Source organism: Protopterus annectens, chromosome 12.part0 (assembly GCF_019279795.1).
Source record: "Protopterus annectens isolate FY-2018-M chromosome 12.part0, PAN1.0, whole genome shotgun sequence".
Classification (NCBI taxonomy): domain Eukaryota; kingdom Metazoa; phylum Chordata; order Ceratodontiformes; family Protopteridae; genus Protopterus; species Protopterus annectens.
In genome coordinates, this window is record NC_056746.1 from 173,265,137 (window position 1) to 173,281,854 (window position 16,718).

The 16,718-nt window shown below is 43.4% G+C and overlaps 1 protein-coding gene across 1 annotated transcript in view; it reads right to left on the reverse strand.

Annotated features, from left to right (window-relative positions):
- Positions 1–16,718, reverse strand: part of PKD1 (polycystin 1, transient receptor potential channel interacting) — a 2,476,043-nt gene that overhangs the window by 899,263 nt on the left and 1,560,062 nt on the right. The window contains exon 30 of the mRNA XM_044088902.1: positions 9,031–9,241. Within this exon, the coding sequence (XP_043944837.1) occupies positions 9,031–9,241 (211 nt within the window). The remainder of the gene's footprint in view (positions 1–9,030; positions 9,242–16,718) is intronic.

The window sequence follows — 16,718 nt, forward strand, 5'->3', positions numbered from 1 at the left end:
TAGGCAATCGTCCAGGTAAGGATAAATTTGAATGTTTCTTTGTCTGCAAAATGCAATTACTGGTGCCAGGCACTTTGTGAAGACCCTGGGCGCAGTCGATAAGTCAAAGGGCAGTGCAGAGAACTGGTAATGCAAATAGCCTGCTTTGAAGCAGAGGTATCTTCTGCAAGATTCCCTGATTGGGATATGCAGGTAAGCCTCTTTTAAGTCTAGAGTTACCAACCAGGCATCCTTGCCTAGCATAGGCAGTAACTGTTGTAGAGTCTGCATCTTGAATTTTGGAATGTCCAGAAATGTATTTAGAATGGATAAGTCCAGAATTGGACGCCATGATTTGTCTTTTCTGGGTACCAGGAAAAGTCTTGAATAAAAACCTTGTCCCTTTTCCTTTTCTGGCACTGGCTGAATAACCCCCATATTTATGAGGGACATAACTTGTTTCTGGGCCACTTCCCACTGATTTGGAGGCAGATCTGGACATCCATTTGGGATTGGCAACATGTGGAAATGAAATCTGTATCCCTGGGATACTATATTTAAAACCCACTTGTCCTGGATAATTAGATGCTAATTTTGTGCATGAAGTGCCAGTTTTCCCCCAAACGGGCTGCCAAAAGATAAGTGCTTGGAGATGGCAGAGGAAAGTCATTGAGACTGTTTATCGTAGGGAGGTGCCTTGTTACTTCCAGATTTGGAGGTGGAGGCACCCCATTGTTTTGTTCTGAAAGTTCCTTGTGACTGAAACCTGGAGCCTTTGGAGTGTCTGGGTTTGACCTGAGCGGCTCTGGTGGGTACTGGAAAGGACCAGTTCTTTGTAGGCCAGTGCCTACTGAACCTGGGTGGCTGCACTTGTAGGAAATATTTTATAGTTTGCATAGATTTAGCTTTATCTTCCATCTTTTTCAAAACTTCTTCTGCCTTATTACCAAATAAACTGTCCTGTTGTAAAGGAGCATCCAACAATTTTGCTTTAACATGATCAGGCAGATTTTGCTCCGTGAGCCAAGCATGCCTTCTTATCACAGATCCAGTTACAGCGGCCCTGCAAGAGGCTTCCAAGGAATCAAAACCACATTGCAAAGTATGCTTTCCAACTTGTTCAGCTGAATGTAATTCTTTATTTTCCACACAGTCAGAAATCAACATCATTTTCTGTTTAAGTAAGCCCATGACATGCTGCTGATATTTAAGCATATGAAATTGACAGTTTAAAGCCCTGATTGCCAATGTTGCAGACGTGTAAACCTTACCCCATCTATCCAGTGCCCTGGAGTCTATCAGAAGGGGTAGGATTTTTTGCAGTAGAGGCCTTAACGCCCTTGGGACCCTGAGAAATGGTTTCAGGGTCAGCAGTAGGGTTTTTAAAAAGGAATTTGTGGGAGTCAGGAACCCTGTAATATCTGTCTGGCTTACTAGGAGCTGGAGGCAGGGAATCAGGAGCCATGCTGAATTCAGAGAAAACATCATCAACAATGTCTAGAATAGGAGGTATAGCCAAAGGCCTATGCTGAGGAAGAAGAAGGAAATCCTTAAGCCTCTTTTTAGATTCTGAGAAATCCTGACTCTCCCAGTGAAAGTGTTCCCTTAAGGTATGCAAAGTTTCTCCAAAAGAAAAATCCACAGGAGGAGAAGCAGAAGGGATGGATTCTTCTGCATCAGAGTCCTCATAAGGTGGAATAGATAATTCCTGAACAGAAGAGGAATCAAAAGAAATAGAAACCTGATCTGATGATTTATAGTCAGTGCCTTGCCTAGGCCTCTTAGCAGGAGGGGGATGGGAACCCCTGATCAAGGTAATTAAATCCTCAGCCATTTTGATCATTTGTTTTTTAGGCATAGTGGCCTGTGCACGTGGCCCAAGCTTCGTTTTTTTAGACATAGAAGTTGATTTTGGCCTAGGTTTTGAAGATGGCGTCTGTTTAATATACAAATCTTTAGGCCTGAAAAATAGGCTAAATTTAATCAGAAGCTGGTGCCTGCTCAGCGGCTCTGGACCCATCTAAGGTAGAGACATCCGCGGGTTCAATACTTAAAGTGTCTCGCGGCATACTGGACTCCGAATGGGTCTCAGTAAAGGCCTGCGAATCAAAGGTAGTGGGTATCAGGGGCTGCGAAAGTGCCTCACTGAGTACTGGCGAACCGACGACTGGCTTTGGCAAAGCTTCGTCGTCGGTTTTGGACCTCGACAGTCTGTCTCTGTCTTTTTCTTTGCGTTTTTTGTGTATTCCGGTAGTCGGATTGCTAACCGATGACATTTCTGGATAGTTAAATCTTGAGCCAAAATATTTAGATGCAAAAATATACTGACGCTTAACAGTGCATTGATTAAATTTAGCACAAAACCGACAGCAAGGCACGTTGTGGTCAGGGCCTAGGCAAGGAATACAGTACAAATGAAAATCCTTATGAGGTATTTGCTTTCCACAAGTAATACAATTATTAACTTTTACTGACATCGGTAAGGAGCAAGAAAATGTTTCCCCAACGGGGTACTTAGCTTTAGGTTGAAGGCTTCGGTTCTGAAACTTGAAAACGAAAATTTCAGGAGTCGGCCGACCGGCACTTGCGAACTGCTTCTGCTTCAGCCACCGCGCAGAAAGAAAGACTGATGAAAATGGCGTTGGCTGCATGTTTTATAACCCTGACGACCTGACGTCATGGAAGAAGGGACAGCAACCGACGCAGGACCCTTGACTTTGTTAATCAGGCTGACTGAGGGCAACCTGCCAGCAGATTACCCAAATGTAATGACTGCAACAGTCAAACACAAAGAACATCTATTTAGCTATACCTGGCCAAAGCTTTTGACAGTATCCCTCATGCTTTGATACTGAAAAATTAGACAAACGTAATGTTGTCCACTGGATTACCATTTGGATATCCAACAGATCCCATGTTGTAAAAGTTGCTGGTATGGTCTTTGAATGTAATATTGCAGCTACTGGGTACCACAGGCATCAGGGCTAGGCCCTCTCCTGTTTAGCATTTATTTTGTAGTCATCCAAGCCAATATTTTAGAAGTGAGGCTGACCAAGATTACTGATGACTGCAATGTTAACCACTGACACTATACATCCCCTGCAAGGGCTGGAATATACACATAGCTGATAAGCTGAAAATGGTCTCAGTTTGAATGCAGACTAGTACAGCACAGTAGTGTTTAGCAAAAAAACAAATGTGCTCCTACTTTGTGTGTTATGAATAGTACTCCTCTTCAGACAGTTAAGGTTATAGGAGACTTTGGTACTTAAGTAGGCAGTTCTTTCTCACCTGATCATCATGTTTTCACTATAGTTAGGAAATCCTATCTAGCTTAGTTAATTTCCAACAGAATATCTTCAAGATCCACAGAAGGCACCTCACCTCTGCACTCTTCTTTTATCAGACACACATTCTTGACAGTGCCTCATCAGGCATGTACAAATCTATGAATCACTCAGATGGAAAAGTCATGACAATTTCTAAAGAAGAAAATTAAAAGCCTTAAATCCTTCAAACTATCCCCATAGATTAGCATAACTCTCCTTATTGTGAATAGCCTACATACTGCTCTGCGGTTACCTGTATCTCACTTTCCTATTCCTTTTTGACTTCTTTGACCTCTATTTCTTTGTAAAAGTACTGGCTGTACAAACATCCACAAATGGAACCAAAATCTATACCAACAAATAAATAAGACTCTCTGGAAGCATGGGTTCTAACTCAAAATATCCACAGCCTGTGGAGTAAATTGCCAGTACATGCCAATGTACTACTTTGGCTACTTTTAAGGTTAGTCTTGAGAACTGGATGCGTAAATACAATTTTACATCTGATTATCACATATGACCCTGCTCAGTTTAGGGGGTGGGCTCTATTAAGTGCATTTAAAAGGTGGAAATAACTTTTAATTGTGTCTTCTTAAAGGTACTTATGGTTAGGCATTCTATGTTTCCCTGTGATCACTTGCCTAGTACTGTTCCCATGTTCTTTTGCAAAGAGGTTCACAGCATGTACAGCAGACAGGCATGGCAACATGACAGAAGACAGCTTAGAATTAGAAGGAAAGGTCTCATACATATGCAAGGAACAAACAGATTTATTGCTAAACCCCAATGAAAAGTGTAGAAACCCCAATGAAAAGTGTAGAAGATAGATGTACAACTGCATATACAGAAGACAAGGAAACATATCTAAATGTTATATGCAGCCTTTCCTTCATATGACTGTAAGCAGTTTACCTGGAAAGAGGTATTTTAAAAGTCATTAGCATGCAATTAAGATGAACAGCTTGCAATACTCCAAGCGCTGCAATGATTGTGGAGAATGGAATGTATCCTCAGGCCACATGGTGTAGTTACGTCTATAACAAAGAGATTTTACACATGTACTGCTAAAACATTTAAACATTCTCACAGAAATGTCTACATCTCAAGCAGTACATGTAAGGGTATTGCATAAATCAGGGATCAGAACTAAAGCTGCCTTCCACACTTGCAACATCTAAAAAAAATCCATGAAATGGAGAGAGCATATCCACCAAAAATAGCAAAATGACAGCAACAAATTGTTGCAGCATAGCACATGGAAATGACCTCTGTATTTATGAATAGAAGTATTGGAAGGTTGAAGCGATTTGTAAAAGATTGCCAAAATATCAAACACAGAGGAGGAAGGGAAAAACTCACCACTAATATTCTGCGATGTGGAAACTGGAGGCTAATAACAAGGGGAATAACAGCAAGAGATACATACAACCAGAGCTGCAACAAAAACATAGCACATGTATAACAACATTTAGCACTTGTAAATTGTTCATTATTTTTACATTGGTTTTAAAAATGTTAAGACTTACACAACTTTCTTTAAGGCACTTTTGATTTCTTCAGACTGCCTGAGAGTGTCCTGGGGTTGTGTCATGCAGTCTTCAGTAGGGGCTGCAGAGAAGGCTGCTTTTCAATATCTGTCTGGCTATTGACCATGATGTTCAAATATAGTGTTACACTAAGCCCCACAAGGAAATGGCGGGTCTATATTATAAGATCGGCGGTTGAAAATATCGAACACCATATGGTCGATATCTTCAAACATCGAACTTAGAAAAACAACAAAAAAAAGAAAAAAGTACCTTAATGGGTTTAAGCAGGGGGGCAAACCCCCCTACACCCCCTGCTACTTAAATATACCAACTCCGAGACTGCACTACATTGCAGTAAATGGAAATCTCCCCTTACAGAGATTTCCATTTATACATTCGATGTGCGCTTTCGCTATTCTCATCTCAACAATATCAGCTTCAATATTGTCGGCTTTCGAGAATATAATACAGACCCGGAAATGGCTTATCATGACTGAATAAGATAGGCATTGTATTTACGCAGGATGGATCTGACTGCCTAAGTCAGTAAGTGGGCCACCTTCCATCAAATAAAAAAAAAATAATAAAAGTACTAGGACCAAACAGGGTGATAAAGCAAAAACAAGGGTTCTGTTCTGAGGGGAAGTTAAAATGTTTTTTGTTTTTAAACACAAAATAAAATATGAACCTTAGTTTATTTATACCAGATCTCTATGGTCTTCCACTTGTTTCTATATCCCCACAAAACAAAAGCCAATAATTTTATAAGAATTAATAAATAGAAAACTAACAGCCTTATACATTTTAAAACCTGGAAAAAAAAACTAATTGAAGGTAAAAGGAAAGAAATACCCCTGATTTACAAGAAGTCACATGATGAAAAGCACACACCAACCACAAACTGATATAAAAAGCCATACAGAAGCCAGTAAGACCCACAACCGATTTATTGATTGAGCGCTTTCATCTCACAATAGAAACTTCATCAGAATACCATCGTAACAAAAACCTCAAATTTTATACATTGTCTTAATTACATAAAATAACATCACTTCCTATATACAAAAAGTGAACTCATACAAAAATACAAATAACTACTTAAAATTACTACATGACATCATCCTGTATAAAACACTTTAATTCTGCTTTAAGTTTTAAAACAGAACTAATAGAAATTGCACTGTTAAGTCCTGGTGCCTCAGAGGCATTAGTTCTCATTTGCCATCTGAGCTCCTTCAGTTTTAGATATTCATTCAGGGGTCCCCCCTCTCATCCAAAGTGACTTGCTCAATGACAGTGAACCTGAAACTGTGTCCTGGATGCAAGCCAATATTTGCAGACAGGGCATTTTTTGTTTCATTCCTACCAATGTCATAATAATGTTGGTAGATTCTAGTTCTCAGTGCATTGATGTTTTTTTCATATGTAAAAACATGGACACAGGGAGCACTTAGCTTAATATATAACTCCCTAACTGCTGCAAGTGAACTTGTTTCGTATTATATATCCACCATAATTGGGTACATATACCTTCTTGCCTTCCAGGATATATTTGCATTGCATGCAGAATCCGTATTTTACCATGCCACGAGTGAGCTTGATTCGTATTATATATCCACCATAATTGGATATATATACCTCCTTGCCTTCCAGGATATATCAGCATTGCATGCAAAATCCACATTTTACCATGTCCCCGTCCTTGCATTCGTCTTTCTATAGGTTTCCATCATATTTTTTATGCTGGTGTCTTTTTTATAGACAATTTTAGGGAATGTTCTTACCAAATCAAGATATTCTGGGTTCACACTGAATATATGCCAATCGTGTGTTAAAATCCTTTTAATATTGTAGAACTGGTTGTTAAATCTAAATGTACCTGATTTGTTGAAGTGTTTCCCTTCACTGTGTACAACCACTTCTTTACTACTCTGTGCTTTCCGTAACAGAGGAATAAAATGTCCATTCTCTCTCTTTGTTGTAACTTCCTTCAATATCCCATCCACAAATGTTTCTGGGTATCCTCTCTTTGTCAGCATGTTTTTTAATATATTCAACTGATGTACAAATTCATCATGTTCTGATAATATTCTTGCTGTCCTAACACCTTGCTCTTTTACTAGGGATTTTTTCTGTGACAGTGGATGGCAACTATCGAAGTGCAGGAGGGTGTTGGAATATGTGGGTTTTCTGAAAACATTAGACGTAAATTGTTTGATGTTCCCGTTTTTTGTAGTGTGATGTCCAAGTAATGGGTGGTATCCTATGTAATAGTGCTCGTGAATTCCAGAAATTCATTGCTCTGCTCTATAAATTCCAGGAAATTATGCAATTCCCCCTCACTTCCTTTCCAGAAAACAATGATGTCGTCCAAGAAACGACCACAAAATGTCCAATAATCAGTAAATACACTTTTAAACACAATTTCCTTCTCCTAAAATGCCAAGACAATATTGGCGAATATGGGGGCACATGCTGCCCCCATTGCTACCTCCTGCACTGTCAAAAAAGTTGGCCTTCAAAAAATAATAATGTTTGTATCTAAGACCAACTCCATCAAAGTCCTAAGGGTGAGAATGCGTCCATGGCTAATATTAGAATACTGGCACAGGAAGCTATAAAACCACTCAATGCCCATATTGTGTGGAATAGCTGAAAATAAATCTCTTATATCAATGGTGGTGAAGATTAAATCATCACAGTATTTGTCATTGGTTATTTTACCTAAGCAATCCCAGGAATCCTTTAAAATCCATGGACAGTCTTTTGAGTTCATTTTTTAGCTAACTATCAATAAACGTAGCTATAGGATATGTTTTTGAAGCTCTTGCATCCACTATAGGTCGAAGAGGGGGGTCCCAAAGGTCCTTGTGGATCTTCGGGACTCCAAAAATTGTGGGCATTTTTGGATGCTTTACCACCATGTATGAATGTTCCTCAGGTGTAATCTCATGGTTCAGTACTAACTCTTCCAAAGTCAAGACAACTTTCCTATAGGAGATGTTTTTCTCGTTAACAATTATTTCATCATAGGTATCGGTGTATAGTATGGTTAGCATCTTATTTACATAGCTATTTTGGTTCATGATGACTAGGCCCCCTCCCTTATTGGGCTTCATTGCCCTGATGTCATCATTACCACAAATGTCTTTTAACATATCCATTTCTTCCTTTGTGATGTTATATATCTCCCCTCTACCATTTCTCTTAAAATTCATCATATTCCTTATATCATTTTCACACATTTTTTCAAATATTTGAACAGTGGGTTGTAATGAGGGGTTAAATACACTTGTTTTCTTACATATATTCCTTCCTTCTGTTGTCACTTTTGTGCCTTTAAAATAAAAATCCAAATTAAGCTTCCTAGTGTAAAGCTTTAAATCAATAAGAGCTTCATCAAAAGTGGCATTTTTGTTAGGCACAAAGGACAGGCCTTTTTCAAACACATCTGCTGTTTGCTCACTTATATCTACATTACTGTAATTGTATATTTTAAAGTCACAGTTTCTGTTACAAATAATCTTATAGGGTATCACTTCAGCTATCTGTTCTTGTTCTGTGTGTAATTAATTTTCGACCCCCCCCCCCAAGCCCTCATGTTGTTGTATTGGTTCTGGGTGTGTGGGTAACACCCCCCCCCAGTTCCTCAGTCGCTTGGACCGCCTCGGGGGGGGGGGTATTCTAAAGGGTCTTGTGTATAAGCACTATCTTGTATTTCTACTTCTTGGGGTTCAAATACCTCCTGGCTAGTACTTATAACATCTCTCCCATTTCTTATCTGTCCTAAAGGGGGTAAAGGGTATGCTTTCCCTTCCCTATACTCCCTTTCATCCCTTGCCAGTTTACAGTTCGTACAATCTTTAATATCATTCAATGGTATTCCGATGAAGTTTCTATTGTGAGACGAAAGCACTCAATCAAATCGGTTGTGGATCATACTGGCTTCTAACTGGCTTTTTATAAGAAGTCACATGATCTATTGCATCCCATACTTTACGATGCAAAACAATCCTATTGATACTTACATTAAGGTGCTACAGTATACCTCTTAGCACTCTGTTTTATTCATTAGAGCCAATGTCCTTCTATTTCATACTCTCTGGTTATAAACTGTTAATAGCCTCAGTGATTAAACTACATGGTCTCTCTATAGCAGTGGCAATGGCTGAAATATCTAAACATTTACTTACCCTTGGCTTATGTCACCCACTGTCCCATACCACACAGCACTAGCACAGCCAAACAGCAATATCAGCAGCATGCAACAGGTGGCTCTCTGAACGCGAGTGAATCGACTGCGAGGGGGGCGATCCCATAATGACAACCAGATATGTTTCTCTGAAAAGCCTCTCTGCAGCTCTGCAATGAAGATTCGGGAAAACTTCTTCAGCTCCTCATCAGCTATGTGGAAAGAAAACAGAAGAAAATAGTCAAAGCTACGCATGTACTGAAACCATTTGTTCATACTACCAAGGGCTAAAGAATGCAGCAACATATGTATTACTTCAGTAAATGCAGCAAAGGGATGTAAATACGCTGTGCATAAGATCACCGTTAACTCAGATTCCTGTATTAAATTCATGACAGTTTTTGTACTTTCTGTTAATAATTCATAAAGCTATAGCACGTTAGAGGTATGCAGTGAGTATTTGGATCCAGCCAAAGTGCCTCCAACAACTAAGAAGTGACACTATACTTGTAGCATATATTATGAAATTGTTATCAAATGCTAACTTACAAAATGAACCTTTCTAGCATATTTTTCATTTACCTTTTCTGATCATACCCTGCATTCTTACTGTAAGGACGACAGTATGAGAGAGACTTCCATAGTCAGCTATACCATTATTCAGCCTTCATCATTACTCCAAGTGTTCACTGAAGAATCAGGCTGCGGATACTCTGCTCTCATCATATAATTTATTAATATCAGAGCCAGAGAGGAACCATAATGACAAGCAGGACAGAAAGGTCCATAACTATTAGGAATGCTGCATAGGCACTAGCATAGTCATGCCCGGTGATCATCTCTAATAGTCTCAGGAACTAAACTACTCTGTTGAGATAAGGCAGAAATAGTGATAACATGTTAACCAGGGATAGATGTGCACAAACTTAATAGTACCAGGGCTGGAGGAATGTAGGTAAACTGTGGGCATCTTAAAGAAAATGTAATTACCAGAAAAGTTGTAGATTAATGAAATAGGCTACCAGCTAACATGACATGAGGAATTAAAAAAATCGAAACAAACAGAATCAGTCCCACCTGTATAAAATAAATGTATGACAGCTTAAAAATTTCTAAAAATCCAATTGGCTTCATAGAGATACATTTTACAAATGCTAGCAATATTAATTATAATTAATTCACTTTTTGTCAGTGTGTGTGGTCTTATGTTTTAGAAACAGGTATTACCAGGTTATCCATATGCTGTGACTAGATGAAGAGTGAGAAAAGTTGTAACAATGTTGTCTGGGATATAAACCTGTATGCATACACAGGAACTCTGAAAATGTTCTATCAGAAATGAAAAGGAGTTATGGGGGGTCATTATACATTACAGTAATACTTAGACCATTGAAGTGCTCATGTACCCGACACATCTGACTGACTGTATGCATGCATCTGAAATACTATTATCAGTTTCCATCCATCCCTACTTATCAGTCCCAGAATGTTATCTGTCAGGTCTGCACTGTATTGCTAAAAAATGAAGAATGCTGCTTCAAAAAGTCTTTTTACTCGCTCCAGAATTTATAAATTCCACACTGTGAATGAAATGGATCTGAGACACTGAATGTAATATTTTCTTTACATTTACTTTTAGAAGAAAAGGGCAACACAGCAATTTTATGAAATTAATTAGAACAGATAGTATGCAGGCCCTAGTGGTGCACGTTAGACCTTATTAAACACAATATCTGGTGCATACATGTGTAAACACGCAGTCAGATGCATATTACATAACAGCAAATGAGGAACATCATATGAAGGAACAACAAATGTTATTTTCCAAACATATTAACATACTGAACACATTTTCATAGAAGTGAACACTTCAAAATACAGCCTTGCTCTTGTACAAACAAAACAGAACAGGTTTTAAAATATGACCATACTGTGACTGGCTATGACAGCACTATAAGACAATGCATGATTCTGCACTGTAAATGGGCTAGTGTGGTCTGTTTATTTCTCAGGTTATATATTCTTACCAGTGTAACTCAAAATCTCAATATGGAATGGAGGGGTAAGAATGATAAAATCATGCCTGGCCTTGGCATGTTGCTGTGACAGGGCCTGATCTGTTGGTTTTAAAATACAGTATTACTTTGTCATTCCTGAACCAGTTTCAGGGCAGAATTGCCCTCCTCTGTGTAAAGTTTGAGCTTTTTAGATTTGGGATTCCTCCATTCATGCAAGCTTGATTTGGATTATATAATATTATGCTTTCTAAGAAAAGAAGCGTGGTTTTGTAGCACTTAATTGGACTTCTCATCCTCATCTTGCATACTGTACAACTCTGAACAAGTCATTTAAAAAGGTAAAGCACCTGGGATGCCCCTCAAAAAGAGATGAGTGCATTCAGTTAGCTTAGATTTGATAAACTAAACAAGAAGTTATGTACTCACCATAACGTTCCATCTGAGTAGATAAACTTCATTTGGCAGCAACCTATGGGTCTTCGGATCCATATCGGATCCGAGCCGGCAGTTTCCAACAGCAGAGATCCAAGCTCTAAGCTCCTCCCCTACCCATAATCCCCTGCCAACCCTACCTGACCTCAGATCGAGTTTGCCCAATGCAAAACCTGCACCAAAAACCAGCCTATGGTTTGACCTCGATACAATCGGAGGACAACATAGTAATATAAACATCCGAAGGTCAGGGGGAAGGAGGGGGGACGGTTGCTGCCAAATGAAGTTTATCTTCTCAGATGGAATGTTATGGTGAGTACATAGCTTCTTAATCTGAAGTAGTTAACTTCATTTGGGCATCAACCTATGGGACAGAGTCCCCAGCTATCTAAATCTTGGGAGGTCCTCATGGAAGGATGTTCCGGAGCACTGCAGAGCCAAAGGATACTCTCCCTCTGGAGACCAGATCCAACTTATAATGATTTATAAAGGTATGAGATGAAGCCCAAGTGGCTGCCAAACAAATTTCATCCAATGAGACTTTAGAACGAAATGCAGCAGATGTGGAAATTGACCTAGTAGAATGGGCGTGGACTCCCTGGGGTGCGGGCCGGCCTGAACTTTCATATGCTAGTAGAATACACTGTGAAATCCACCTGGACACTTGTGACTTTTGAAACTGATTTTCCAAAATTAGATTTAGCAAAGGAAATAAACAGCTGGTCTGATTGCCTATGACTAGCTGTTCTGTGTAAATAGAAACGTAGTTGTCTATGAACATCCAATGAGTGCAACTTGTATTCGCCTTTGTTTTGGTAATTGGGAAAAAAGACAGGTAAATTAATAGTCTGATTGATATTTGATTCAGAAGCAATCTTAGGAAGAAAAGCTGGATTGTTCCTGAGGGATACCCTATCTTTGTGAAAGGTCAAATACGGTGGCTTTGCGGAAAGGGCTTGTAGCTCAGAGACCCTTTTGGCCGAAGTGATAGCGACGAGAAATGCTGTTTTCTAGGATAATAGTTTAAGATCCACTGAAGCTTCAGGTTCAAAGGGAGGAGCTGTCAAAGCCTGTAGCACAAGCGCTAAATCCCAAGGAGGGACTACATACTTCACCGGGGGTCTCAGTATGAAGGTACCCTTCAAAAAGGCCTTACACAATCTGGTAGAGATCAAAGGGCCTAGGTCACACCCCACGTGATAATGCAAAATTGCTGTCAGCTGAACTCTGACCGTGGAAGAGCTGGCTCCTTGGTCAAAAAGTCCTGACAAAAAGTCTAACACCGCAGGTAACGGAGCCGTAAAGGGGTCTAGGTTTTGTTGCTCCGCCCAAATAGAAAACCGTTTCCATTTGCTACCATAAAGCCTTCTAGTAGACAGCTTGTGGGCCGCCACTAAGATAGCTTTGACCGGGGAAGAGATACCAGGAGTCCTAGCTAGAAGTGGAACTGGAGCAACCAAGCCGTGAGCTTCAGATTGTCCAGATTCGGGGTCGGAAGGTCTAATGGGTGTGAGATCAGATTCGGTATGGGATCCAGAATCCTGGGAGGATTCACTAGATGAGACCGTAGATAAGGGAACCAAGCCTGACGAGGCCAGAATGGGGCAATGAGGATTATTCTGCTCCCCAGCCATCTGGCTTTCTGTAAGAACTTCAGCATTAGAGGAAGAGGAGGGTAAGCATAGAGGAGACCGGGCGGGCAAGCATGTACAAGAGCGTCTCTGGGGGATTCCCCAGGTGGGGGGATTAGAGCGAAGTAGTCGTTGCACTTTGTGTTTGCGGGAGAAGCGAAAAGATCACAACAAGGTTAACCCCATTTGGAGAATATTTGTTTCGCTACTTCGGGATTCAGAGACCACTCGTACAGCGATAGAATCTTGCGACTCAGCCTGTCCGCAAGGATGTTGGACCATCCCGGAATGTGCGTCGCTATGAGAAAGCAGTTGGTGGAGATCGCCTATTCCCACACTCTCATGGCCTCTCGGCAAAGTGGATAGGACTTGGTTCCCCCTTGTTTGTTGATATACCAGACTACCGAAATGTTGTCTGTCTGGACTGCCATAGTCCCCATGGGAAGAAGGCTCTGGAGTGCTTGTAACACCAACAGCACCGCCCTCATCTCTAGGACATTGATATGCAACGAGGTCTCCATGTGGTTCCACGTGCCTTGGACTGTCCTGCCTAGACAATGCCCCCCCATACAAGGCGAGAGGAATCCATGGTCACCGTGGTTAGGGGATGGGGCATAGCAAAGGGCCGACCTTGAGGAGGTCTGGGGACTGGAGCCACCACAGAAGGGCCTTCCTGCAAACTCTGCTGAGGCAAATGGGATGGTTTAGAGGGTAATGCAGGAAGGACCATTGAACTTGGAGGGTCCACTGCAGGACCCTCATGTTCAAATACGCCATGGGCAGCAGGTTGATGGCAGTCGCCATCGACCCTAGGGCCCTCAGGACCAACGCTGCTGAAGGAGCTGGGGATTGAAGGATGGCCTGCACATGGAGTCTCAGAGTTTGAAGCCAGTCTGAAGTTAAGAGGGCTAGGAGCCGGCTTGTATCCAATCTGGCCCCGATGAAGTCTATAATTTGTGTCGGCAGAAGGGAAGATTTTCCTATATTGACTGTGATCCCCAGCCGGGGGGCTAGACAGAGAAAAGAGTCCCTGGCCGCGCAGAGTAGATGCCTTGTGGGGGCGGTCAGGAGCCAGTCGTCCAGGTAGGGGAAGACCTGAATTCCCGGGAGTCTCAGGTGGGCCGCTATCACTGACAAAACCTTGGTAAACACCCTGGGGGCTGTGGTGTGACCAAAGGGAAGGACCCTGAATTGGTAATGACTGGCTCCTAGCCAGAAGTGAAGGAAGCTCCTGGAGCGTCTGTCCATCAAGATGTGGTAGTACGCATCCTTGAGGTCTATAGAGCACATCCAGTCGTTCCCCTGCAAGAGAGGGAGAATGGATTGAAGTGTGACCATCCGGAACTTTTCCTTGGTTACTGACAGGTTCAAGAGGGATAGATCGAGGATTGGCCTTAAGTCCCCCGTCTTTTTTGGCACCAAGAAGAACCTGGAGTAAAAGCCCGATCTGGACTGGTCTGGGGGGACGTGCTGAATGGCTCTTTTTTCTAACAGCTGCTGGATTTCCGCAGCCGCGGCCTCCCTCTGATCAGGGGGGACGTCAGGGAGGAATCTGGGATTGCGAGGGGTATGAAGAAATGGAATTTGGTAACCTCTGGATATGATACGAAGCACCCAGCGATCTGTCGTGATGGACTCCCAAGCTGCCAAGTGCCTCGAAACCCCCCCCCCGACTGCCTCCAGAGTGGAGCAGTCGGGTAACCCCTCAGGGTTGCTGCGTGGGCAGATCAGAGAACGATTCTCTGGACCCACAACTCTTCAGACCCCCTCTGCTCCTAGGGCGGCATCCACCCTGTCCTCCTCTGCCTCAGAAGGACTGGGTGTCCGGAGCGTCACGGGACTGTTGCGACTTCCGGAACCACATCTTCTTCTGTCCCTTTTGGTTCTTGGAGAAGGACCTCTGGGGAGCAGAGAAGCGGACTCTGACGGCAGACGTCTTCCCGTCCTTCTCACTCTGGACTAACGTTTCGTGTATGGTTTTGCCAAAGAGGGCAGAACCATCGAATGGGGCATTAGCGAAAGACGCCTTAAAGGGTTCCGTGAAATCACAGTGATGGAGCCACGCCTGATGCCTCATGACGGCGCCTGCTCCGCTAGATCTACCGGCTCCCTCCGTAGCATGGGATAGTAGCCGCATAGAGGTATTGGAAATCGACCAAAGAGTGGCCATTCGGGCAGAGTACACCTGTTAGTCCTCCGCCGACATGGACTCTGGGGGCAACCCAGCGTACTCTTTGATAAGGTCTCGCTGGAGCTGTATGACATGTGCCATGTAGTTCAGTGACCTTACCGAGAAGGTGGCTGAACTGAAGACTTGCTTCCCAAGGCAGTCCATCGCCTGAGACTCCTTGCTAGGAGGATGGACCGAGAGACTTTCTTGGGCCAATTCCCTCTTGGTGGCCGCCGCCACCAACATGGCATCTACCGGGGATCCCTTACTCCAGTGCACTCTGTCGGAGGGGGGACTAAGGATCCTATCAGGTCTCTTCAGGACTGGCTCCACAGTGTCCGGTTCCTTCCACACCCTGGTAGTGATCAGGTCTACCAGGGGGTCGGCCAGAGGGGACACCCAAGAGGTAGACGGGCCTGCTTCAAACGCCTCCAGGAACACAGACTCGTCTGAAGTAGGCTTTGGGGTGGACCACCCTCCTCTTATCCTGAGCATCTCCATTGTCTGCGAAGGAGACATCTTCGAGGAGTGATTTTGGGGAGCCTTCCCCTTCCTCCAAATCTGTGTCCTTGGTTAAGGACTCAGGGGAGTCCAAGTGCCTCCTTTTGCACTTGGCCAGGAGGGACCTCCTCGGGGGGGCTGTCCGAGGAGGCCTCACCAGGCTCATCATGTCCCAACAAGGGAACTGCCTGGGACATTAGAGCAGGCTGTCCCTGGGACCGGGTGATGGAAGCCGAAGCCAACTGAGAGGGAGTGTGGGGCGGAGCCGTAGCTGTAGCCGGGGGCCTGGAATCCCTCGACAGAGCCCTCTCCACCACGTCGAAAGCCAAAGGAGAGCTGCTCTCTCTGGGATCCAATGAGTGGATCGGGGCCGGAGCCGACGCTATCGGATCCGATGGGCCAGTATGCTCCGACCTGGACGGAGCCAAAGGCAGACTGACACCCTCGGATCCGAAGCTCAGCTCTCGGCTCCGAGAGCTCGGATCTGCCAAAAAGGGACCCGACAGACTTGATGGCGCTGTCTGCGCCGAAGTACCCGATACTATCGGCGCCGATACACCCCCGGCTCCAACACCGCTCGGCTCTGAGGACTCCAAACCCGGAAAGTGGGTTGGAGAAGGAGTGAATGGGGCGAAAAAGGGGGTCGAGCTCCCCCTCGGAGGGGTGGGAGGCAAGAGCACTCCCATCTGCAGTTGGGCCTGGAGGAATCTTCTCATCATCCGGTCCAAATCTGTGTCCGTTAGGCTTCTAGAAGACCTAGAGGAGGCCACCGAGGTGGGACGGGAGTGCCGACTCGATGACCTCGAGGGAGATCGGGCCTCCTCCGGTCCCAGTGAAAAGCAAGCTGACCAGAGCCGGGAAGGAGAAGACTCGGAGGTCTTGGAGGGAGAAGCCCGCTTAGCTGGTGGGGCCGATGTAGAAGCCTCGGCCCGCCGCT